The sequence below is a fragment of the Podarcis muralis genome, chromosome 2, assembly GCF_964188315.1.
Source record: "Podarcis muralis chromosome 2, rPodMur119.hap1.1, whole genome shotgun sequence".
Taxonomy (NCBI): domain Eukaryota; kingdom Metazoa; phylum Chordata; class Lepidosauria; order Squamata; family Lacertidae; genus Podarcis; species Podarcis muralis.
Genome location: NC_135656.1, coordinates 58,156,597 through 58,183,473, shown reverse-complemented (window position 1 = coordinate 58,183,473; position 26,877 = coordinate 58,156,597). Strand labels below are relative to the sequence as shown.

The window sequence follows — 26,877 nt, the reverse complement described above, 5'->3', positions numbered from 1 at the left end:
ATCTCCAGGTATGGCTGAGAAAAGAATCCCATCTGAAACCCTGGAGAGCACCTCCCGTCAGCATAGACAGTGCTAAGCTAGATGGACCAATGGACTGACTTGATGAAAGGCGACTTCCTATGTTCCTAGGAAGACTTGCCTCTTCCACTGTTTATTTATTTCATTATTTATTTATTCATTGCATTTATATTCCACCTTTCCTCTAAAGAGCTCAATGTGGTGTATGTTGGAGCCCCCTCTTCATTTAATCCCCACAACAACCCTGCGAGGTACAGTACAGTAACTGGCCCTAGGTCAACCGGTGAGCTTCGTGGCCAAGTGGGGATTTGAACCCCAGAGTCTGGCACTCTAACCACTGCACTATGCTGCTGCACATGTTGTGGCATATTGTAATTTCAAAGTCCTCAGTTCTTTCCTGTGAAGATTTAAAATGCCCTAGAGATTTACATTTTTCTCTATGTTATCTTGATTCTGTTATCTCTCTATGCCAGGAAATCTATTCCACTGGCATGGCTCCCCACCCCATAGCTGAAGTTGTCTTTCATTGAGTCCTTGGGAGTGTGGAACCTGGTGCCCTCCCAAAGTTGTTGGACTGCAACTTCTATCATATTTAACCATTGGTCATGCTGGCTGGGGCTTATGGGAACTGGAGACCAACATCCAGAGGGCCACTGGTTCTCCACGTCTTACCTGCTCTGTCCCCTAACAGATCCACATGGCTTCAAAAACAGTATGCCACAGACTTGTTTCATCCAGATACAGTGGTACCTCGGGTTACAGACGCTTCAGATTACAGACTCCGCTAACCCAGAAATAGTACCTCGGGTTAAGAACTTTGCTTCAGGATGAGAACAGAAATCGTGCAGTGGTGGCAGCGGGAGGTCAAGAACAGTTTCAGGTTAAGAACGGACCTCCGGAACAAATTAAGTATGTAACCAGAGATACCACTGTACTTGGGTTGGAAATGCTGGCAACTAAACCTAGGGATATGTGCTCTACCACTGACCCCTCCACAGTGCCTATATTTGGATCTCCTAACCCTAAAAGGTCACAAACTTTCAAATTCAACAGAACTCTTTGTAAGGCTGTATGTCAAGCAAAAAAGGGGGGTTGAGGAACATAGCATGGTTAGAGAGCCCCAAGTTGTGTGTTTAAAACACAATTTATGAACTGGGCCTTTTGCAAAATACCCTGCAACTTATTTTCTCTTTTCCTCGGTTTCATTTATCCTTTTTTGCTTAACTTCCAGCCCAAATAAGAGTTATACTGAACTCAAAATCTTTCTCATTGCTTTCTGGTGACATGGTTGAAAGGTAACATAGGAATCACAGTTACTTTTTGCAAAAAAAAAAAAAAGAGAGAGAGATAAAGCTTCCTTGTCCTTTGCACCTGCCCAAATGCCATCTTCTGTGACTGTCACAGGCCCTGTCTCCCTTTGCCACAGCAGCTTCCCATATCAGGCTTTCTAACACAGACTGCAGCCTCCCTCCCTCCCAGTCCACTCAGCTGATCATTGAAGAAGAGATAAGGGCAATTCAGTCCCTTTGTGTTAACTTTCAGTGAAACAATGCAGAGGGCGTTCCTCAAGAAAATAAACTTCGAAGTCTCAGGTTGCTTTCCCTGGAGCATTTTCGGTGAAGTCTGTCGATGTTGATTTTGCAGCAAATGAGTTGTGACCCTCTGATTTCGATTGGAGACTTGTCATTTCCCCACCACAACATGCCATTTTTCTAAAAAAGAAAAAAGGGGGGGGTGATTGATTCAATCATATTTCTACCGGCAAGTAAATTAAGAGAAAACATGGATTTTAACTGATTGATGCATTGTGCAGTGATAAACACAGACACTGGAAAATTATCCCCTTAGATTTCAGGTGAATGCTCTTTACAATTTGATTGCCAATACCAGGGGACAGACTGTGGCTGAGGCGTCAAGAATCTGCCTTGCAGGCAAGAGGTCCCAGCTTCAGTCCCTGGCATCTCCAGGTACGACAGAGAAAAGAGCCAGTGTAGTGTAGCAGTTGGAGTGCTGGACTAGGACCTGGGAGACCAGGGTTCAAATCCCCGCTCAGCCATGAAGCTTGCTGGATGACCTTGGGCCAGTCACTCGCTTTCAGCCTAAGCTACCTCACAGGGTCGTTGTGAGGACAAAATGGGGAGAAGTATGGGACTTGGGTGGTGCTGTGGGTTCAACCACAGAGCCTAGGACTTTCTGATCAGAAGATTGGTGATTCGAATCCCCACGATGGGGTGAGCTCCTGTTGTTCGGTCCCTGCTCCTGCCAACTTAGCAGGTCGAAAGCACGTCAAAGTGCAAGTAGATAAATAGGTACCACTCCGGTGGGAAGGTAAACAATGTTTCCGTGCGCTGCTCTGGTTCGCCAGAAGCTGCTTAGTCATGCTAGCCACATGACCCGGAAGCTGTAGGCCGGCTCCCTCAGCCAATAAAGGAAGATGAGCACCGCAACCCCAGAGTCAGTCACGACTGGACCTAATGGTCAGGAGTCCCTTTACCTTTATGTATGCCATATTGAGTTCCTTGGAGGAAAGGCGGGATATTAAAGAAGTAAGTAAAACTCCCACCGGAAACCCAATGTAGAGCCTGAAATCCAGGAGAGCTGCAGCCGTCCAGTGCAGGCAATACTGATTTAGGCAGACCAGTGGTGTGACGGCAGCTTCCTGTGTTTCTGTAACTTCCGTCTCCCTGCTGGTCCAACCAGCTCATGGGTGGTTGTCTCAATGGCACTTTGCCATAACCATGGAAGATCAGAAAGCGAGGGGATCCGCATCCTTTGGAACCAAGCAGTGCCTCGATCATCCCTTTGTAAAACTAATATAAAACTTAAATTAAAAAGGGAATAAATGAGGGCTGGGGGGATTAGAACGTATTGTTCTTTTTTTATGCTGGGTTTCATTTCCGAAACGAAATGAGCCTGCCTTGGAGGATACATCTGTTGACCTTTAACTTGTAGGGGGGATGCATGCGAATCCAAAAACGCACCGAACGTGGTTAGGGACCTCGTTGTGGCTTCACACAGGAGACAAGACAGCGCGCTAATTATGACACAGGATTGTGTGCCGAATTCAATGCATGCCCTCAAAGAAACGAGTTCGTTTTCCAGGTGCCACAGCACTCTTGGTCTGTTAGCTGCTGCCGATTGATAAGCCTCATATGGGAGAAACCCAGCTGTGTTTTCTATTAGCTTCCGACGTGAATCGGGAGAGGAAGCAGGTTTCGAGCCCTAGTTTGTTTGGGGAAATCGATGTTCTTGATTTAGGGCGCATCCTTTCTGAGGAAAATTGGATTTCGTGAAAGAAAGGGCAGGTTGCATTTGTGTAGCCTAAATCTCCAGGCTTGGTTTCACACCTTTCTCGCCCATGCGTTGCTGCTGGAGGGGCGATAAGAGGGGATTAACTCAAGGAGACGAAATTGCCGTGGACTTTGGGAGTTTCGGTTAAGCAAACTGACTTCTGGAGCGCTTGTCTTTTATTTTCTTTTGGAAAACTCCACTCCCAATCCACACACACACACCCCCACAAAACAAACTGGGCTCCTTGTGTCTGAAATCAGCACAGGCAAATATTTTGTCTCTTTAAAACACAGTCCAGAGGTCGTAGTTTTGGGACTGGACCCCGGGGGGAGGAAGAGACGCAGATAATAAAAGAATAAATACCCCAGTGGGGTGTTTCTGAGAGCTCCATCCCAGAGCTCCGTGGCGCTTTGTCAACAGAAACCGTCATAACGATGGCAGAGAATGCGGGTCACTGGCGGTGCGTTTGTTTAACAGATCACCCGCACCATTGCACCACTTAGGGAAGGGCCGCGGCTCAGGGGCAGAGCATCTGCTTCGCATTGCAACAGGTCCCGGGTTCAATCCCAGGTGGGGCTGGAAATGTCCTGTCCCTGAAACCCTCGAGATGCTGCTGGACTCATGGTCTGACTCAGTAAACGGCAGCATCCTATGTTCATGAAAAATAGTTTCCAAGCGGAGCCATGGGAGAGCTCAAATTTTGAGTTACAGATAGGTAGCCGTGTTGGTCTGCCATAGTCAAAACAAAACAAAAAAATTCCTTCCAGTAGCACCTTAAAGACCAACTAAGTTAGTTCTTGTTTTGACTATGGCAGACCAACACGGCTACCTATCTGTAACTGGAACTATGGAAGGGTATCTGAAGAAGTGTGCATGCACGAAAGCTCATACCAAGAACTAACTTAGTTGGTGTTTAAGGTGCTACTGGAAGGAATTTTTTTTTTGTCTCAAATTTTGAGTTCCTTCACAGCCCATGATGCAGCTGGAGTTAAACGGCTGGGTCCTGTTGGCCTCAGGAACGGATGTCAGGTTCTTACAGCATGGTGCTGATAACGCCAAGGTTGCGAGTTCGATCCCCATATGGGACAGCTGCATATTCCTGCATTGCAGGGGGCTGGACTTGATGATCCTCAGGGTTCCTTCCAACTCTACAATTCTATGCTTCTATGGATGATTTATCCCCACCCGCTACTTCAGCTTGGTGGATCCGGCTTGCCAGCAGCCTCTGGTGACACAACCCCCGGGCAAGTCTCTGCTTGACACTCGAACCGCCTTTGGCACCTGATTCCGGAGTGATCCTGGTGTAGGCCACAGAGTTTGTTCTGGGGGATTTGTAGAGCGCAGGAGTTTCCCTGGGCGATCGACGCAACGTTGTCCCGGCCACCCTGGAAGTTTTTTGCCCCTGTGATTTGAAGCGCATTTCTAAGCTTTGGGTTTAGGATCCGAGCCTAAAGCAGCTGAAAAACGCAGGGATGTTGGATTAAGGCTGGAATCCTAGGCGCACTTACTTACAAGTAGCTTCTAAGGAAACCGGCGCTTTCAGAGCAAGTGGGTGGGTCGGTGGTTTCAAGAGAAGTGAGAGTGAAACGCTGAAGGGCCATTTTAACCGGGGAGTGGTTCGGCGGCCCTGAGTCAGCGTTAGAGCTGTGTGCTCTGGGATTGTCTGGGAAAAGTCTGTTCAAGACAGTTCTCCAGTCTTCCTTTCGCACATTAGTTGGGGAGGGTGCGATTAAAGAAGAAGAGAGTCCAGTACAGGAATTCCCTTTTTGGAAAACGCCCTCCAGTGACATTTCCCCCGGAATATGGAGCATGATGGTTAACCACAGATTTCTTCTTCTCTCTGAAAGTATTTTGGGCCGAATCGAACCTGTTTTGAACCTGGGAGGTGGGAAACGAAGACACCCTTTAGCTCAAGGGGGAAGGGAACCCGGGAACCTTCGGGTATTGTTGAACTATAGTTCCCAACAACCCTAGCCGGCATGACAATGGCATGGGGTGATGGGGTGCTGTTGCCACTCCTGCTTTAGATCTTGTCCATGATTCTATGTAACCCACACAGACCTTTAAAACACACACATACACACACACAGAGGTTTGTCTCTGATTTCAGTCTGTTGGGGAGACCATCCTTTCAGCATAGGCACTCGGCTTAGACCAGGGATGAAGGGAACCTGCGACCCTTCAGATGTTGCGAAACTCAGCATCCCAGGCAGCCAATGGTCAGGCATGATGGGAATTGTAAGTCAAGCAGCATCTGGAGGACCACAGTTTCATCAGCCCTGCCAAGCAAGAAGATCTTGCAAGGAGTGGCCTTCTCGACCCAAACCACCTCTATTTGGAACAAGGCCTCCTGATTGCTTTCAAGTAGAAGAGTTTCCAAGGAATTGCGCTTAGGCTTGCAAATGGTGAAGTTGGCATCACTGAAGCACTCCCGGTGTTCCTTTTTCCGGGGTTACAGGAGGGATTTGGGATGCTCCACAATGGGGGCGGGCAGGAGGCTTCCTTAAACAGGACACAGGGAAAGGTCCAGCTTCTGAGCTGATCTCTTTGCGACGCGATTTCTTTCTTTAACATCCACACTCGGCATTCCTATCCAAAATAAATGCATATTCTGTCCGCAACAGACAAGTTGTAAAGAAGAAGAATGCTCAATAACATTACAGCCTGCATTTATTGTTTAGCATGGGTGAAAGACAAGACAGAGTGATAGGGGATGGGGGGAAATTCTGATCCTGAGCCCTCTCCAGTGTGTAGACGCCGAATCTATCCCCAGGCCCACATGCCTCAATCCCAGGTTTGTGCAAGAGCCCTTCCTAGGTGAAGGTGGAATTTAATATGTACCAACACTAAGAGTTATATATAGTGGTACCTCGGGTTACAGACGCTTCAGGTTACAGACTTCGCTAACCCAGAAATAGTACCTCGGGTTAAGAACTTTGCTTCAGGATGAGAACAAAAATCGTGCAGCAGCGCAACGGCAGCATTAGGCCCCATTAGCTAAAGTGGTACTTCAGGTTAAGAATAGTTTAGGTTAAGAACGGACCTCCGGAACGAATTAAGTTCTTAACCCGAGGTACCACTGTATATAGCCAACTAAAGGACTTATAAATGTAAGGTAGATTCTATGAGAGTTATCGACTGGTTTATTGCTATCCGCTGATACCTTTAGTAATGGTGCATGTGCGAATGATATTATACCTAGTAGACATCAAACCACAACCGATCTACCGAGCCGGCCTCCTGGAGAGAAACATTTCAACATTGGTTGCCAGAGGATCTGAAAGTGGCGTTGTCTCTTTTTTAGTATTGAGTGGGAGAAGGGAGAGCCAGGCTTTATATTCTGCCCTTGAGCCCAGTTTGGAGAAGAGATTTCAAGGAGTAGGAATAGGAAGAGCCTCTTCCCCCATTTGAAATATTCGGTGGGCTTGCAGTCGGATTCAGAAGTTGGCCTCTCGGGCTGAGATGTGTGTGTGAATTCAGGGTGGTCGACAGATCTGTAAACAACTCATTAGGGAGTCACCAAAATGTATACGCGCGCGCGCGCGCACGTGGCAGCTACGACCTTCCCTTCATCATCCAACCTGCCCCAAAAGTGGCACTGGGCTGCAAAATGGGGCGAAATTAGGAGGCCAGTTTTAAGACAACCGAGAGGCGAGTTTTAAACCACAGGAGCAAAAGGGATTATTATTCCAAACTGTAATCCACAACCAGTTTCCCAAGTAGTCTTCCCGAAGTTGCATGGAATGAGAGCCTCGCACGTTGCGGCAATCCCTAATGGGCTGACTTGAAGAACGAGAATTTCACTTCACGTGGGCTGCGATCCAAATGCCACGGGAAGGTCGGGAGACATTCCCACGGAATGCAAAGGCTACATCCTCAAGCGGTACTGTTTTCGCCTCGCGAGGGAAAACTCCCCAAAGGCTCTACTTTTTAAAGAGATCAAAGGGTCTCAGAAATGAGTCCATCGCTCAGTTCAGCAACACTGGGGCACCGCAACTTACCCAGGCAGGTGGTGGTAGGATCACGCCAGAAAAGCCTTTCTTTTAAACCAAATAAATCCACTTCCCACATTAAGGAAATCTCCGGCTGGCCTTCAAGGATAACAATTGGGCATATTCTTATTCAGCCTCACGGCAATGCGGGCTGGGAGGGGGGGGGCTGGGGCATGGATTCTTACACCTTCAGCCCAAAGGCTCCAAAAATGGCCAGGGGGGAAAGGCGTTGCCTTTCTTGCCCCATGAAAACAAATTATTTCCCGACTCCGCTCCCCGGTCGCCAGTTTACAGGCAGCTAGGCAAGTTCTTTCACAGATATATTTAAGGATAATATGTAACGAACTTTCCTATGTTCAACCTTTCCACGCCATCATTACAGTGGTACCTCGGGTTACACACGCTTCAGGTTACAGACTCCGCTAACCCAGAAATAGTACCTCGGGTTAAGAACTTTGCTTCAGGGTGAGAGCAGAAATCGTGCAGCGGCAGCGCGATGGCAGCGGGAGACCCCATTAGCGGTGGTGCTTCATGTTAAGAACAGTTTCAGGTTAAGAACGGACCTCCGGAACGAATTAAGTACGTAACCAGAGGTACCACTGTATAGCAGTCCCAGAGAGAGTGTTTGGCTGGGGTGCTTTATCCTGCAAAATGGGTGGGGGTCCTAATGAATACTTTAATTTGCTTTTTCTTTAAAATCTGGTGAGTATCACTGTACTTTTTAGATGGGGATTTATATCCAGGGGTGAAATATGTTCTCTGTCGCTCTTAAATTTATGGATGGGCGCGGAGGGACCTCCGAACCCCTAGAAGAAGTTAGAACATCGTGCCACCACCCTATCCGAAACCAGAGCAACTCGGCTGAATTCGTTCTCGTGCTCTTCTTACACGAGCCCTAAGCAATAGCACGCCCGTTTTGCACAACGCGATTTAATCCGAAAGAACTACACACCCCCGGCTGGTTTTTGCGGCTTATGTCCTGTGCCTAAAAGTCGTTTAGTCTTGAGCAATCCTATCGGCACAGAAAGTTCTATTGAGAAGGTGAGACATGATAATCCCGAGCAAATCCACACGTGAGCATCGAAATGGTGTTGGGAGCTCATCCCATGCCCCCACTTTTTTATCAGCAATCCTGTGCCGGTTTGCTCAGCAGTAAACCCTTTTGTCTTCAGTGGGGCTCACTCCCAAGTTTGGGGAAGGAAGCCTTAAGGATCAATTTGGACTATCCCACCCCCGCCGCCGCCCCCCCCCCCCAAAAGCCGCACAAGCCGATCCTATGGCCGGTTTACTGGCGGCTCAGCCTCTCGGTCTCCAACCAGCCTCGTTTACAGGTAAATTGGGACAGGAGTTCTTAGGAAGGAACTAATCCACTTTGAAGTGGAGCATGCGCACTGGCAACCAAAGAGTGGGCGCCGTATGATGCCACTGAAGTGGCGTGGGAGGCTTCGTGGATTCCAATAGGATGTGGTTAAAAGCTATGGCCGTTCCCTAGAGGAAAACCTCCTTGAGACTGGCGGGGGTGGGGTGGGGGCGATCTACCTTTTCCCAGCCCCTCTCCTCCTCCTCCTCCCCCCCCTCTCCGGTGATGTCAATGCCAGAAGGTCCCCTTTGGCTGGAATGGGACCTTGGCTTGCGCCATAAATCCTGGCAGGAGGCAGGCGCTGATGGAGAGGCAAGAGGAGCCACCTGATTGGCTCCAGGCTGCTCCGGGGCCTCGGTTCTTTTAAAGCCAAGCGAGGGGAGGCGAGGCAAGAGAGCGAGAGCAGCGCCAAGCCACCCGGGAGAGAGGCGAGAGCGCTCCTTCCCCGGCGCGGTCTCTTTAAGAAATGCGCCCCGCCGCCAGCCCCCGAGAGCGCTCGCCTGGGCCGCCGGCTCGCAGGCAGCTCCCTTGAGGCCGGCCCAGCGTGGAAGGGAAGGCATCTCAGCGCGAGGAGGGACGGGGAGGTCTCGAACCTCGGCGAGGGAGGAGCTACGAGACAGCTTACAGACCTACGGGCGCGGGCACCGCACTCGGAGCTCCCTCGCTAGCCAGCGGCCACCTCGCGCCACTGCGCTCTGCTGCTGCTGCTGCTGCTGCTGCTGCTGCTGCGCTCGGCCCCCCTGCTCTCCTTCGAAGGGGCTGGCTGGCGCGGGGGGCTGCTGCCACTGCCCCGCATATGCAGCCAGAGCCCGTCGAGGCTTGGCGCCGCCTGTCCCGCAGCGAGCCAAGCCCAGCCCGGAGCCGAGTGGATTTAACTCGTCCAAATCAGAGCAAAACCCCAAAGCAGACTTCTCCTTTTGCAACCGCTGTGGAATAACCCTCGCCCTGTCTTGGGGAAGCAGCGCGCGCGTCTCCCCGAAGGCACAGGCGGGCACAACTGAGTCTTCTTCTTGCTATGGATTCCTTTAAAGGTGGGATGAATATGGAAAGGGTTCCCGACGGCTTGAGAGCTCCCCAGGCGCCCCACGACATGGCTTCCAGCTTCCATTTGCAGAGATCGTCCGAGGCCAGGGAAGCGATCGAGAATTCCGCCAGCGAATCGTCCGACACCGAAGTCCCAGGTAAGGGCTGACGTCCTGCGAGTGGCGTCCCTCTTGGGGTTGTTTGCGTCACGTAAGAAAAGAGGGCAAATGCCTGCTTTCCTTACCAAGGGAAGATACACCGGAGGACTTTTGTCTTTTAACCAAATAGGTGAATGCAGAACTATGTTAATCACCGAGAGGGAAAGAGGCGCGGAGGGATTAAAACTTTCTAACATATAGTCGTATATTGCTCTCCACATCCAAGCGAAATATTGGCGTTGCACACGCACATAAATTTATGCGCTATAAATTTATTTGAGAGCTGCCATTCCGATTGCGGTTTTTGTAGAATGTTTCTGAAAGCATGTCAGCTCTGATGGGTTTCTTTTCCATCCTGGAAACCGAACAACATGTAAAAATATCTCTCTCTGTCAAAATGGGGGAGCGCCCATCAAAAATCAGGAGGGGGTGAAGGGTGGGAGTACACGAGAGAAAGACTGAGAAATCCAGACATTCAGAATCTATATTGTTCCATAGGCTGCCCACCACGTAAAACTTGGATTATGTTACAATATATATTCGTAAAGGGGAAAATCATTTTTAGAAGATGCCAAAATAAGGGGACGGGTGTGTGGTTCTCTCTCTCTCTCTCTCTCTCTCTCTCTCTCTCTCTCTCTCTGTGTGTGTGTGTGTGTGTGTAGATGCTTATACTGATTATACTCGCAGGTAAACGTGCGTAGTATAATCGCAGCCTTAAAGTTAATGCTTAAAGTTATTTTAAGGAGACTTTCGGGTTTCTTCTTCTTCCCCCTCCAAACTGTCTGCCTGTTTCAATTTTGGCGGATGTCCCGCATATAATAAGGCCCCTCCGCTGAAAAGGTTATCTTTTATTTCAACACAAAACAGAGTCATAGAAACCCAGGCCGTGTCCCTCAAGTCGGTACATACGGCCCTATTCCTTGCCTTGCCATTTAATTTCCAGAGCTCTGTGGTTAAGATGCCGTGAAACTTAAACCACGATTAGAGGCCTCGATGACAGATTGTAACCTGGAAGTGAATGGGGAGGGTTGGAAGCTTAAAAGAGCACAGGAAGAGGTTATGGCCGGGATACTGCGTGCACCCTTGGAAGGGAGATCTACGGAAACCTTTGGGACCTGCAGCCCAATTTCATACATATCTACTTGCGATCAAGTCTCATTGTGCCACACTTCTTTCTGCGTGCACAGGATCGCAGCCTCGTTTTCCAGGGCAAAACATATATTGGCTTCATTTAAATTTAAGTATCTTTTTATAACTCTCGAACAACCTGCCCCACCCCCGTGCGTTTTCCTTTGCATAGACAGTTGTAACTTTCGACATACGGATCTGTAAGACACACGCGCAGCCATCTACACAATATAGATATACCGAGAACGCATATACACTGCATAAGCTCCGTAGACAAAGGAAAATGGATCAAGAGTAGCAGGAAAACTTAAAACAAACCTAATTTGTGTAACAAAAGCAGTAAAAAAAAAAAAAAACAGGGCTGGGAATGGTCATTATTGCCTCTAGATTTCCCCACGGAAATCGATGATTCTGGGCGCTCTGACGAGGTCTTGAAATCATAAGGAGCTTCGGTTTTAGCAGCTCCAGCGCAAAGGAGGCGCCTTAAATCCAAGTCACGGAATAAAGAAAGAAACCTCCTTTCCCCTTTTTCTTTTCCAAAGGCAGTTTGAAAGCGGCCGGGCCTAGGCTGAAAGGCCGGTGTGTCTTGATGCGGGGAGAGGGAGCTGTGGGAAAGAGGAGGGGGGGACCTTTCCCAGTGGTCGTTGTCCCCCTAAACTGTGGCTCATAAATCCCAAAGCGGTTCAGCGAGCAGGGCCCGCGCTAGTCCACGCCAAGACACAAAGTACCTCTCACTTCTTCTAAGTGGAAAAATGTGCTAAGACCAATTAAGCCTAATGTGTGTTATGATTTGAAACTGTATCAGAGGCCCGTTGGAGAAGGCAGACCCCCCCTTTTTTCCCCTGTAATGAAACGGGCAAGAGGGATAAATCAAAGGCCAAGATCTCAATCGCCTTGATGGATGGCGCTTCCAAAGATTTATATGTATATAATTTATATGTGTGTGTGTGTGTGTGTGTGTGTGTGTGTGTGTGTGTGTGTGTGTGTAAAATGTGCGTGCGTGTGTGTGTGTGTGTGTGTGTGTGTGAGTGAGTGTGTGTCTCAGAGGCAGCTCTCCTTCCCTCTACCAATTCGAGGAGGCGCCCCAAAGTGAAATCTTCTCCCTGTGCTGCTAGCCAGCCGGACCCTCTTTCCAGGGATGGCGAGGTGGAGGAGCCCAGCCGGGGCTGGAGTGGGTGGGATCTGGGTAGCGATGGGTTTCTGGCTTGGACACCACCAAGGAAACTTTTAACGAGGCGAGCGCGTTCCAGGCCTTGTTTGCTTTGCAAACCGCTTACTGGAAAGAGGGCTATCACAGGCTGCAATAAGGTCATTTACCACTTTGGGGTTTGAACCGTGTAACCGTTTGAACTCGCCTCTTTGCTTTCAGAGCTCCCAGATGGACGCAGGAGTCAGTTTAAGCACAGCCAGAGCGGGGGATAGGCATTAATCGGTGACTTAAAGGGAAATGAGGGTTTTTTGCAGGAGTAGAGAGCTCGTTTATTTAGGATTTTCAGATCCTCACTGCCCGATACATAAAGCGACGTTTCAAGGAAATACATTTCAAGGAAATTAATTCAGTACTAAGCCTTGGATTTAGGATAAACATTCCAGATGCGAATTAAAGCGCATTCACTCTTGTTCGCGTGAGTCCTTGAGGTGTATGCGTGCGCGTGTTTGTATGTGTGCTGTGCGTGCCTTACACACACTGATAGGAGCACACGGAATTCTTCTCGCTCTATAGAATGGCACATAGTTCCCGATCCAAACAAAGTGTGTGTGGGGGGGAGATTCTGATGCCCCCCACATCCCACTGATTAAAGTGTATGCTTTAATCTCACCTTTGAAATCAATGGGAGGAAAGAGCTTGCTGTTTGATGGATCCTGTGCTATGGTTTGGTTTGGTTTGTTAATTACATAAACACGGATGTGTTGTACATATATTTACGCACGGATTCAATTACAATTTGTGCGTTTCAATACATAGAGAAATTAGAAGGTGACGATCCTAAGTCAATGCCATAGCACTGGGACTTCAAATAATGTTGTTATACATCAGCCTGTTAAAAAAAAAGTTTTATGTACGTGAGAACAAAATCGCTCTCATTCTACACACACACACAACAGCCTATGGCTGAGGTCCATAGTCCCTTTGTTTTAAAACTTACTGCAATTATTTTGAGGATGTTACTTTTTTTTAAAGCGTTGTCGAGTAAAATGGGTGGTTTTCATAATATTTGCTTCGTTTGCATAGTCGATTATGTGTGGAGTACACATAATCCCACCTGAAAAGATTTGCATATGGACTCCTGTTTGCATACTACGATTGACACGCGCAACGCATCATCATCGGTTAACACACGTGTCTATTGCTATTGATAAAATACTTCGTAAAATATGAGTTTAAAAACCGGTTTGCAAGCCCGTAAAATTGGAGTGGCTCTGCAATAATGAACGAATATATCGATGCAGAAAAACAGACCACTGGTGACCCAACCCTAAACGTTTCTACTCGGAAGAAAGTGCCGCTGGGTTCAGTGGTTAATATTTGTTGCCAGGGATTGCAAGCTGAATAGCTTCAGTTAAGACGAAATGATTAGTGCTCTCAAAGCATCACCTTAGGAGTCAACCCCTTGGGAGCAAGTCCCAATTGGACTCTGGGATTTTCTCTTGAGTAAACAAGTAGAGGATCGTGCTGCATGATAGAAAAAGGTCGCCGGTCTGAAATATGTTTCTTCTACATTAATATGTTAGCACCGTAGTTCCGGTGAACCACGAAATTCACTGAAATCAAATTGACCTCTCTAGGTATTTCCTCTTATATTGCTTTTAAAGAAGTAAGAAGCCATAGATTTCCCCGCCGTCGCCGCCCCTCGCCCCATTGTAGAATGCATTGCTATAAAATGAACGTTGTATAATTTAAGTAAATATACTAATATTATTAAGCAGGGGAAAAAATATGGAGACATCGAACCAGCAAAAGGCAATATATTTAACCACTGCCCAGGCAGCACGATCCTGTGCGTATTTATTCGGAAGCGAGTCAATTGAAGGCGAGGATACTTGCACTCCAGGGCGCATACCTATGACATCTTGAAAGTCCTATGGATGTCAGGCAGAGTTCAGAATATGATTAAATTTTGCCCGTTGAAGTCAATGGAGCTCTTGCCCTCGAAGTCTTCCTTCATTGACTTCAGAGGGTCGTAGAGTGAAGCCCCGGTCTTGATGTAATGTGCCAATAGAAGCTTGTACCAGTTGTACATGCTGTACTGTAACTAACTAGCAGATATTATGTTTTGCCTTAAATTGTGTGTGCACGTGCACACATCTTGCACTTTGAAACTGGAAAAAAATCATATAATTTCCATTTTTGAAACGTGTAGGTGGGATCAAATGTAGTTTGTTTTTGCTGCTGTTGTTTTACTTTATTTAAGGAACCATAGAAAAATGAGGTTCTCAATTTTACCTAACTGAAAAATCATTTGACTGTCAAAATCCAAATGCCCAAAGTAGAAATTTAATCCAGTTGTGTGAAAGGCTTCGTTTTCGGGTTAAGTAAATTCAAACTTTCCCCTTGTGGGGAGTATATTTTGTGTCCTGGTGCCTGCTAGGAAAATATCCAAAAACAACAACAACAAAATCGATGTGAATTCTTCATTGTTTTTAGAGACTTTTTAAAAGTGCCTAAAGAAATGACTTGTAAAGGTTTCCCACGCCTTTTAAAGAAATGTTTTCCCCACCTTGAATCTCTTAAAGTACATTATGAAAACAAAACCAAAACAAAATATCTGTTGTCATTTGCGTAAAAGGAAGACTGTAGGTCAGGATCGGGGCTGGATTGGCCTTTGCTTTTGTAATGGAAAATCCTTGGTTCTGGGTTGTGTTTGATGAGGCTTTCTAAAACAGACGCGATGGTTCCAGTCCAGGAGCTCTCGCTGCTGTGCAAAGATGCATTGGAGGAAGATTTGGGCTACAAATCCAGACCTCATTCAGATTCCTTTCCGAAGGAGAGTTGGGTGGCGCTGACTTGGGCTGGGGAGTTAGGAGAAGCAGTTTGGACATTTTTATTCCCCCCCCCCCGCCCTTTCCAATTGTAATTCTTTCTTTCGCCTCCTTATGCCCGGCCCTTTGCCTTTGCAGAAAAGGAGCGAAGCGGCGTGCAGAAAAGCGACGACGGGAACGTGGATGACCCGGCGAAGAAGAAGAAGCAGAGGCGGCAAAGGACGCACTTCACCAGCCAGCAGCTGCAGGAGCTGGAGGCCACTTTCCAGAGGAACCGATACCCGGACATGAGCATGAGGGAGGAGATCGCGGTGTGGACCAACCTCACGGAGCCCCGAGTCAGGGTGAGCCACGCTCCGCTCTCTCCTCGGGCGCCCGCCTCCCAGCCACTTCCCAGGCCTGCCTGAAGACAACTCCGAGGCAGCCCGTAAGAGCCCATCGCCAACTCCCTCTTGGCCGGGCGCGGATGGAGCCCAGGTCGAGAAAGAGCCCCCCCCCCATGTGCGCGTCCCAGGGGACGGACATCCAAATAAGTTTGTTCCAGAGGTAGCGCGGCCTTCTCCTCCCGGGTAGGTGCGCCTGTGCCGAGAGGAGCGCAGCCTCGAGCCTTATTTAGACACCGGTCTACCAAATAGAGGAGCCCCAGGTGAAATCCGAGGAGAGGGAGCCACTGGGGCAGGAGGCGCTTAAGAGGAAGCGCCCGTTGTTGGAAGATGAGGAAGAGATCCGGGGGATCTGGCGCTGGTGGGACTGTCCAAGGGTGCTTTGTTTTTACAGATCCTAAGCCGTCTCTGGTCGATATCACCTTATGCTAGAAAGATCTACAGAAAGAGAAGGGAAGTTCTATCGCTTGTAATTAGAATTAGCTCCTTCGTAGTGAAAAAAGAGGCAGTATTTCAGGAATGGGGGAATCTGCTTTACAGTACTGAAGGCAGCAAAATGCATAATTCCATGCAGGAAAACAAGGCTGAGCTGGGCCTGACCTGCTCTGTGCTTGCCATCTCCTTAACCAAGGTAATTTTTGCAGCCCTATATTCCCACTTGCTCGGAAGGAAGTCCCACCGAGGACAGCGAGACTTGCTTCAGAATAAACGTGCACAGAGTTGGGTAGCATGGAGGAGAAAGTCCCCGTCGAATGTTGTGTAGGAGCCGCGCAACTCACTCCTTAGACGCGCGCCTCGCTGCTTACTCCCAAGCAACGGGCTCGCACGCAAGCGGCCTCAGCTTTACTCGGGAGTAAGAAACCAGACGGGATTTACTTCTGAGTGGACTCGGCTAAGCTCCAGCTCCAAGCCTGCTTTAGGAAATCCGAGGAAGCACCCTACACGCCAAGGGTTGTGGGGGTCGAGGAGACTGCCATTTGGGGAGCAAAACCCAGTGAAAACGTGCATGGCGCACAGTAAACGAGGTGAGGGATCGGGCCTCACTTGGGCGCCTGAGGACCAAAGAATCCACGCGCAACAAACTTTGCGCGTCGGGCTCCCGGCGGAGGGGAAATCCCGGGGCGAGTTCAGGCCGCGACCCCAGGGCTGGAGCCAGTTCCCCGGAGGAGCATCAGAGGTGATTTCCCACAGGATCCGCAGAGTGCAGGATCCAAGCAGCCCCGAGCCCTTCCGAGGCGTCTGGGGTAGAGAAGGCGGCAGTGGAAAGGCGCCCTTCCTGGCGCGTCCTTGGCCCTTTAAAGCCGCTAGAGAGACAGGCCTCCAGAAACGCGGGCTTTATTTAAAACAAAATCACTGCTCCATTGCACTGCTGAAGGCGCAATCCTACGATCGGTAAGGAGCAAGCTCAACCGAGTAAACATGACCAGGATTGGGCCGTAAACAAATAATAAGCTTGAGATCATTGAGACCGCCCCAGATCATTGTCCTTTTCCGTAGCATGGGAAAAGCGGGTCTTGGCCAGGGAGCCATCTTTCAGAATTTACTGTTCTCTCCTGCATTAATTAAATGCAGCCATTTAATACCAAGCAGGAAATCTATTTTCTCTTCGGGCGATTGCTGGGGGAGAGAGAGAGGGAGCCCAGGCATCCGGGTAGAAAGCCTTTATGAATGCGCTCTTTTTCGTGGGGCCATGAAGGGATCTTTCAAAACAAAACAAAAACAATTGTGCCGTCTGATCTAGAAGTGAGCAACTTGTGGGTTTCTTTTTTTCCCCAGTCTTGGCCCCGGCCGCTTTCATTGGGTGGTGCTTCGCTTGCGCGGCGTTTCCTTGGCGCATTTCCTTAGATGGTAGACTGCAGCTAACTTGGTCAGTGAGACCGGGAGACACGTCCAGGACAGAGCCCTGCACTTCAGCTCTAAGTTTAAGCATATTTAAACAAACCAGAGGCGGGAAAGAATAGGAGACACCCTCTGAAATGCCTCGTTTCTTTAGCCCTCTGTAGAGCGCCGGCCCACATTCTGGCGTCTCACACCGCGCCTTTAGCTAATGTAGGAGAAGGCAAGGGCCGCGCTCGTTTGCACGTGCTGGGCATTGTGAATGGCGCTGGCTGGACAGAACGTGGCATTTGCGCGCTGTACTTCAATTATTGCAGAAAGCGGAGATTTAAAATAAATTAAGAGGCTTGTCCTGGAGTGCCCTGGACAGGATCCAGCCCAAAATAAGCACTTCAGAAAGGTGCATTGCTGTGGGTTCAGGTTCACCAGAGCTCACTGAGACTTAATTCCAAGCAACAATGCACTGCTTTGGCCTGGAAGGTCACATTGAATTCAGCGGCCTAGCCAAGTACCTGCTTAACTCTCCCCAGGAAACATAATCCGCAAGGGTGAATTACATAGCGCTCAGTCGGACTTCTCAGTTAAACATAGTTAGGGTTTGTTGCTGGATCGTGCCCACTGCGTGAAAGTAAATCCCGGCGAAATGAAATGCCATTTGATATGTTGCGCTGAGGGTGCTCTCTGTGTGTTAGAGAGAGCTGTGCAAAATCCCTAAAACCAGCAGGGAACCATATATAAAAGGCCCCATTTCCTGTGCGGTTTGTTTTGTTTCGCTTTGTTTTGGCCACCCCTTCCTTATATTCGTGTACATATTGTTTGAACGCCAACAGCCTGATTCACAAAACTGGTTTTTTTAAGCGGATGGCTCCGTCTCCCTGACGGTGCCCAACCCGCTTTCGGTGAGAGTTCATTTCAAGCGCGTGGCCCTAAAACGCTAAGTTCCCCTGGAGTTAAAGAAACTACGAATTCAGTGTTCGGGATCGGAGTAACAATCCCATTGGTGTTGGCTTTATATGGACTGGGCCTTGTGGGTGTGGGGATGTTGAGGGTGGCAGGAGAGGATATATTGATTATTAATATCTTTCCTAACTTGTAGCTCTAACACACCCCAAAGCAGACTTTCGCTTCAAGAGATTTCGTTGAAATCAAAGGATCCGCGACTTCCAAGTCTGTGCGTAGGTCGGAATCGCTAGCGCAGCACGGACAGGATCCGCCGAGTAAACTCGGCTACCAGGGCCCGTTGCATTGGGCTCCCAAGTCAACAAATCATTATGGTCCTAAATCAGTACAGAGATGTTCTCTTACGCCTCTCTTGCCTACAACTGAAGAGGCTGTTTCTGTTTGTTTGTTTGTTTGTTTGTTTGTTTGTTTGTTTGTTTGTTTTAAAAGTTTTTCCTGCCCCAACTGGTAGGAAAAAATATCTTGCCGTAGGGAGAGGATTAGTATTTTATTAGACTTTCTCTTTGCTTGTTTTTAACTTTGGATTTTTAGTTTATTGGACTTTTTTGGAGGTTCTCTCTCCGTCCTCTTTTCTTTCTCTGTTTCTCCTCTTCCACCCCCACCTCCCATTTATGAGCCCAGGATACTTCCTTACACTGTGGGGAGAATGAATCCTTCTAGCGCCAGAGCTGCGGGTGCGTTTAATCCGCGCTGAGGATAGTTTGCGACATAGCTACAGTGGGCGGAAGCGAATGTCAAGACGCCCATTCAGTTCAATGGTTATGCGTTGCATCCTCTTAAAACCGCGTCATCATGGGCTCCAGCTGGCGACCACCCCAAAGGGGCTTGTATACCGCAGTGGGGCAGGAGACGCGATCGGGGAGTATATGCGTAAACTCAGCTCGGGAAAACGTTAAGGGAACGGCTTTCTTCGCTGGAGGTCAGCTTGGAGTATTGGGGTTTTTGAAACCGCGGTGAAGCCGGATCCGATGCACTTTTACTCGGGGGTAAATCACACCAAGTCCAGTGTGACTCTCAAGTCACGCCTGCATGGGATCTCAGCCACCTCCTCCTCAGGCTGCTTAAATCGCCCTGTTAGGCTGATAGTCTGTCCCCAAGTGGCACTTGCAAAGGAAGCCCCGCTAATTTATTTTCAAATAAATAAATAAACGGGCACTTAACCGGCTTAGGGATCGGGCTATTAGAACGGGGAAATCCGCAGAGGTTTGATATTTATTTCAGAAAATGCAATTAGGCAAGCTCTGTCTCCTCAAAAGTGAATCCCGGCTTAATCCCCGGGAACTGCGCACGAAATGGCAGCCCTTCTTGTGACAAGCAAAAAAAAAGGGGGGGGGGCTATGGGTCGTTTTTGCAGTGTAGGAAATTTAAGCAGCAACCCCGAGGCTCAGTGACTCGAGAGGAAGTATCCCTGAGGTCAATGTGTCTGAAACAAAGCATGAGCAAGAACGGGGAATATGCTGCATTTTTCCAGGGATGCGTTTAGTCTAGTTTTGGCGCGATCCACCGAAGTGGATCACCTGAGGATCACTGGAAGGCAAGGGACACCTTCCTATATTCTTGCCAAGGGGTGTCCCTCCCCACGGGTTCAATTTCCCCCTAAGCGAGATGTAAGACTGCAGCCTCAAACGCTAGGAACTAGCCCCGTTTTTAGGACTTCATTCGGCTGGAATCGCCCGGTCCTTACTTCTGTCCAAATCTAAAAGAAAGGCCGTTTTCGGAAATCCCACTTTGGCCTTCGTAAATCACTGAGACCTGGACAAAACAAACCAATAAAAACGTCGCTTGCAGATGCCGCTTTTAACCTTTCAGGGGCAGCCAGAAAAATCAGGTTTCCTCCCAAGTAAATTTTGTGATTGCGCTTATACTTGTAAACAGCTTAGAAGCCACTTTGGCAAGTAAGAGGTAGATAAATCAATAAATAGACGTGTGGGCAAGCTGAACATTTGGTGTGGAAAAATTTCGGGGAATTCATTCCCATTCATTGCAATTCTTCTCCTTCAGCCTTCTGTAGATAACACACATATATTTAGAAGCAGCCTTAAAACTCAGTTTTGCCAATCCACCCTTAATTTGCAAACGTCTAGAAGCCATCATTAAAACTATTAGCCTCATTTTCAGGAAATTCCTGTCTGGAAGCACCTTCTGAAAAATGAATTACAGGTTTTGAGTGTGTCGCCTTTCTTCGTTTCCTCTTTTATATTTACACCGGATCCTTCCTCCTCCCTGGTCCTTTTCCCCTCACAATTTGCCTTCCTGTTCTCAATGTAGCATTCGAGTTTGTTGCCCCTAAACTCAGACACTGATGAGCATCAGCTACATGCATAATTTTGAAGTAGGTGCCTGAGTCTGAAAGGCCCCCTTGAATGACACACCAACCATTCCACTTTTTGGGAGGACCTTACTTAAGGAAAACTGGTTTCTGTTAGAAGGAAGAGCTCACTTTCTAAGAGGCCAGGTGGACGTGATGTCGTCTCACATCTGCTTCTTTCCCTGACTCTCCTTAGCCAGGACCTGTACAAAGACCACACAACCCACCAGTAACACAGGCAGTTCCGGAGGCCGATATTTTCCACCAAGGGAGGGGAAGATATTTTAACCTGTAGCAGAAACCACGTGGAAGACATACCTCCCCATTAGATCTGCCGTCTCTTAACAGGACGCTAAACCAGATCCGGCTGTGTCCTGCTTCAGGTTATGAGTTGGGTGTCTTTTCCTGTTCTCTGAGCCCTGGATTTTTATGAAAGGGAACTCAAAGCATTTCCCAAAGATGCACTTTCCACAAATCTGCATCAGGTCCCTCCCCCCTCCTCTTTCGCCGTTTTTTACATCAAACCCCAGGAGCAACCAGCCTCCTTTTGCTCTCCAGCAGCAAAGCTGTAAATTCTGAATATTAAACGCAAAGGCAGATGCTGCATCCATTGAAAGGCGAAGGATGTAGGGGGTGGTTGGCTCTGTGTTTACCTTAAACCTACTTGCCCAGTCCCACTTTTTATGATCTGTAAGGAGGGTGTTTTTGGTGTGTTTTTTGTTAAAAGCGTTAGCATTGGACAAAGCAGACCAGCCGCCATAGCCAGGGCTTGATCACAACAAGAGTATGGTCAAGGGTAGGTAATTCTCTGCAGAGAAAGGAAGTGAGGGTTTGAAATTTTGGAGATCATCAAGAGGAGAGAGATCGGATGCCCGCCCAAAGCAGCAGTCTGCAGGAAGGGATTTATGCAAGGACAAAAACAGCTTACATGTCTTATTGCATGGAACCTCAAAGACATCATGCTTGGGAGAGGGGTGGCAGATACGGAATTCAGTGTGTTCTTCCTAGGACAACTTTCTCCAGGGCTTTTTAAAAGAGAGCAGGAAAACTTGATAAGGGAAATCTAGAATCTGACATGAGTTCAGACTGGGCACAAATAGATGGACAATGTATTTTCTTCAGTATCCTCAGAAAGGCACCTAGACGGAGGTTTCGGAAATTGGCATATTTATTTATATTTAATTCATTTGCTGATTAATCAATTAAAAGCCCTCTTAAAGCCAATGTTCTTTAACTGGCTCGCAGCCATAGTTTTAAGGATAATTGCTCCCCAGAGACAGGAACTGGACCCTAGCTGAGACCCAGAAACAAATTGTACTCCACTGGCTTCTTGGTTCTACTCAATTGACTTCAGCTCCAGCTGTTCCTTTGGGAGGGCTGGGGGGTGGAGGTGGAGGCGGAGGGAGGCTGAATGGCCTCTCTGGCATAATAGATTATCCACAAACAGCTTTCCCAGTGGAGTGGAGCAGCATGAATATGAGAAATATTGCAAGTGACAGTTCAGCTTTTAAAAAAATCCAGACCAGCAATCATGCTAGCTTGCAGCAAAAAGACGGTCAAAAGTACCATGGCACCTTTTAAAGCCAGGACAGGGAACTCCTAAGGCCCTCCAGATGTTGCTGGATGCCACCAGCCCCAGCCAGCATAGCCAATGGTCAGGGATGATGGGAGCTGTAATATCTGGAGGGCCACAGGTCCCCACACCTGTTTTAAAGGCTGACATTGTTGTGCAATATTTTAAAGGCAATAGCTTAATTTTATCAAATGCATAAGTTGGGCTGAGCGAGTGGTAGGTGTCTACATAAAATGGAGGTGTCTATATACAGTGCCCATAGGTGTCTATATACAGTGGAGAATTTTAAAAAACAAACAACAGTTTAATGTGCTGATCCTGCATGTTTTTAACATTCCAGTCACCCTCTGCCATCCTTTTTTAAAATTTCTAAACAGTGTTTCGACACTATCGTAGCATAAAACATCAAGGCAACGTACAAAGTTAAAACATGAAAGACCATTAAAAATAAATAAACTTCATGCTTCCATATCCACTTCAATAAACTTAAGAATTAATATAGGCTGTCCTTACAAGGTGGCCCCAAATCTATTTTTAGTGCCAGGGTTATATTGCTAGATCAGGTGAGCAATGCATTTGCGTGCAATAAGCTAGTAGATTAACTCATAGATTTCTTTCATATTTGGGGGATTAAAGGAGAAAGAAATAGCAGAAATCTATTGAACATGACAGCTCTTCTTTTAGAGAAAGAAAAGCTATTCTGAACATGCTCGAAGTGTTTCTCCCTTTACTTTGGTTGTCCCTTTTTTCCTTTCTAAATGGCTCAGAAGCAACTATGACTTTTAACCATGTTGCACCCTTGCAAAGCATTTGGCAGAATACTTCTACGGTAGTTTTCTGCTACATTTTAGCAAGGCCTCCAGAAATTCCACCAAGTGATTCCATAATCTGGCATGAAGATGCCACAACGGAGAGACAGTATATTAGCTGTTAACTAAACAGCATCTTAATCGAGCTTCAGCTGAGCGGAGACGCTTTCCGGAAGCATCGGGCTGGCCAGTACGCAACTAGCTCCAGCGTTGCCAAGGTCGTATCCTCCAGATATTGTCTACCCCCGGTCAGCCCCAGCCAGCATCAGCAAAGGCCAGGGATGATGGGAAGTGGACGCCAACGGCATCTTGAAGCGCACCCATCAGCTGGCCATCCCTGGAATAGCCGGACTTTGAATCTGATGCTACCCTTCTTGGGTCCTTCAGTTTCATCTGCTGAGCGCTTCCCATTAAAAAGGCTCCGACCGCGTAGCGGTGGGTGCCACAGGGAGACGTACTTTAGGGCAGCAGGGCTGGCAGCCAACTTTGAAGCCCTCTATTATTATTCTTATTATTAATTATTTTCTGTACCGCTTAATGTGACATGTAATAAAGGGGGGGGGCGCAGGGGAAATAAGGCCATTGAAATCAGAATCGTAAGAGCTGGAAGGGATCCCAGGGCATAGCTGTCAACTTTTCCCTTTTCTTGCGAGGAATCCTATTTGGAATAAGGGAATTTCCCTTTTAAAAAGGGAAACGTTGACAGCTATGTCCCAGTGTCATCTAGTCCAACCATAGGAGCCAACTTCTAGGGGTCCTTTGCCCCCCCCTAAAATATTTGAGGAAGCCCCCCTGTTGATGGGTATTGCAATTCAAATGGCGTGTGCGCGCCACTTCATGTGATCATAGAACCGGTTGTGAGCATTAAACGCCCGTTTGCAGATAGTAAACTCAGGGACCACTGCAGGACTATGCAACTGTTGCAACCTTGGCATTATCAGCCCCACGCTCTGACCAGCTGAGTTATCCAGGCTCAATTATCAGTTATGCGGGGTGTGACTTGCCTTCCTCCCCCCCCCCCCCAATATTTTATTCAAGTTGGCATCCCTGAGTCCAACTCCTGGCCCGCTGGAATATTTTGCCCAACCCCACGACCCTGAGATGACGCTTCTCCTGCCCTCGCGAGGGTGGGGGGTGGGTGAGTGGGGGAAAGGCGTGCCTGGCTTTGGCCGTCGGCGGAGCCCGGCCGCCCCCTGCTAAGCCCTGCTTTGTCCGCCCCTTGCAGGTGTGGTTCAAGAACCGTCGCGCCAAGTGGCGGAAGCGGGAGCGCAACCAGCAGATGGACCTGTGCAAGAGCGGCTACGTGCCGCAGTTCAGCGGCCTGATGCAGCCCTACGAGGAGGTGTACGCGGGCTACCCGTCCAACTACTGGCACGCCAAGAGCCTGGCGCCGGCGCCGCTCTCCTCCAAGAGCTTCACCTTCTTCAACTCCATGAGCCCGCTCTCGTCGGCCCAGTCCATGTTCTCGGCGCCCAGCACGCTGCCCTCCATGAGCATGCCGTCCTCCATGGGCCACTCGGCCGTGCCGGGCGTGCCCAACGCCGGCCTCAACAACCTGAGCGGCTCGTCGCTCAACACGGCCATGTCGTCGCCCACCTGCCCCTACGGCCCGCCGGGCTCGCCCTACAGCGTCTACCGGGACACTTGCAACTCCAGCTTGGCCAGCCTGAGGCTCAAGTCCAAGCAGCACTCGAACTTCGGCTACAGCGGCCTGCAGAGCCCCGGCTCCACCCTCAACGCCTGCCAGTACAACAGCTGACGGGCCGGTGCCTCCGGACAGGGACCGCGGCGGCTGCGCCAAGGGGCCCCGGGGAGCCCCGCGGAGGAAGGGCGCGGCGGGGCGGCGGCGGCGACGACGACGGGAAAGGCGAGAGAGAAGGAGAGAGAGGCGGGGGTTCAGACGACGCCCCAGCCCGGCCCTGAAACACGGGGATGAGTTGCAATGTATTTCGTTCTCCTCTGGATGATGCGGGTTTTGTATGCGTGTTTACTTGAACTTGCACAGGACTTCCTCTTCTAAGCGTCCACTTTATTCGAGGACATACGGCGGGGAGGAGAGGGGGCGGGGCGGGGGGAGAAACCGCGCCAGCGAAGAAATGCGCGGCTCGTGGGCGGGGCTTTTTGTGGTAGAGGGTGGGAGGGGGAAGAGGCGCGGTTTCCGGGGCGGGGTTTTGCTTGCTTTTCCGGCCGCTTCAGGAGAAGGGGCGGGGACTCTGGCGAGAGGGGGCGGGGCTTCGGGTCAATGGCAAGATGGGAACTCTCAAGCGGAGCAAATGTCATCCTGACAAGGGTCAACCACTTCAGGGAGGTGCTGTTTATCTTTTCGCCTTTCCCTGCGCTTGGCCGTCGGGTGGGCGGCGTTGCTTTCCACGTGCATGAGTGACTCTCGATGGGGATTTGTTTCTTTAGCTGAAAGCGGTGGAGAGCCGGCCATGCCGAGCACTAAGCGGCTGGAAAAGGTTCCTACCTCTCTCTCGTTTATTCCCTCCCAAGACGGCAGTATCTCCCCCCCCCCCCAACATCCCTCTTTAAATCGCCTCCCTTTAAAAAGGAACTTTGCAGAACGCCCCCCCCCCAGCCCTTCCCCTTTGCAAAGTCTTACCCCTGATAATCAAATTATCGTTCATCCTTATTTAAATGGCTCTTTTTTTTTTAATTAAGAAAGAATTCTCCTAGAGAATCTAGGGACAGAAATGTTTAAAATACGGAAAAGGACTATCCTGAAACGTCGATACTGCATCTTAAAAGGAAAGGAGTATAGTAATCTCGAGGTTGGGGGAAATGTTTGAAAAAAGTGACTTTGCTTTTCCAGCTCTGAACAAAAAGCAAGGAGCCCAAACAAGAAATCTTAAAAAGGTGTTATGATGTAAATGTAGATAATACTTAAAATGACTATGAAAATGATAAATATGATCTTTAACTATTAATACGCATTAAAAACGCATATGAAGTTTTCCTGCAGACATATTTGTTGCTTCTTTCTGTCAATACTTATTACCTGTAGATGACAAAGAAACGTAATATAAAATGCACAAGGTACTTCTTTCCCAGTGTATTCCCACCTGTGGTAACCGTTACGCTGGATGTTTCAATAATGCTGTTGTGGAGGATGCAGTATATATATTGTTTTATAAGTTATGTTTTTGTGATTTTTTTTTCAAAATTAAGAGCATGGGAATAATAATAATAAAAAAACCTCTTCAAATGCTTTCGGTCTTCCTTTCTAGCTATATTAATGTCTAGATCCACTAATCTAAAGAAAATATCCCAGAGGATATTTTGAATATTACATTTAATACTGCAGTCTGGTAGTGGTGGGCTTTTCCTTCTTTGTCTTCTTATATAATGAGCCCCAAAATGTAAACATGCTATGAGACCAAGTGAAAGAGTGGCCTGTGCATAAATTGATCAAGTATCACTATAACTTTGACACTGAATATTGCAATTGAGTCCCGTGGACTTTACTGTGGGATTTGCCTCAAAGTCATTGAATTAGTCCCCTATATTTAGTGCATAGATTCCAGTGATATTGTTTCCAAGATTGTGATCTCAGTGCTACAATATTAAATACAGTGCACTTAACTTTGAAGTGAACTACAATGAAATCAATAAGAGATTTCCTGGTTGAAGTGATGGGGCTTGCCCTTAAAACCAGGGTCTTTCCCATGTACAGAGAAAGTACATGGGAGAAAGTAGAAAGAGAAAGAAAAGGAACAGAAGGGCTTTTTGCTCCTCCATTTCTGGAAAATGGAAAGGGTTGGGGTTGTTTTTTTTTACACTCCCTTGTTAATAGAAAGTAAGCTCTACAGGTTCCAAAGAGATGTTTCCAGCATCAGAGCTCCTGGCTGGAGCCTGCAGTTTTGGGTAGAGACAGTCAGCAGGTTAATTAAGAGCTGAATATAGTTTTGATAAAGTCATCCCATTTTTTTGTGTCAACCTTTCTGGCCAAATAAATATTTGAAACAATCCGAGGCCAGTTTTCCAGAAAAAAGTGAGAAGATTGTGGACCAGCAGCCATCCCTCTCTTGAACCTTTTCTGTGGGGGACAGGTAGAGGA

At 48.3% G+C, this 26,877-nt stretch overlaps 1 protein-coding gene across 2 annotated transcripts in view; it reads left to right on the top strand.

Annotated features, from left to right (window-relative positions):
* Positions 1 to 25,775, top strand: part of PITX1 (paired like homeodomain 1) — a 43,080-nt gene extending 17,305 nt beyond the window's left edge. For both annotated transcript variants that reach the window (XM_028718083.2, XM_028718084.2), the window contains 3 exons: positions 9,693 to 9,842; positions 15,090 to 15,295; positions 24,046 to 25,775. In XM_028718083.2, coding sequence (XP_028573916.2) covers positions 9,693 to 9,842; positions 15,090 to 15,295; positions 24,046 to 24,579 — 890 coding nt within the window. In that variant the 3' untranslated portion in view covers positions 24,580 to 25,775. The remainder of the gene's footprint in view (positions 1 to 9,692; positions 9,843 to 15,089; positions 15,296 to 24,045) is intronic.
* The last annotated feature ends 1,102 nt before the right edge of the window (positions 25,776 to 26,877 follow it).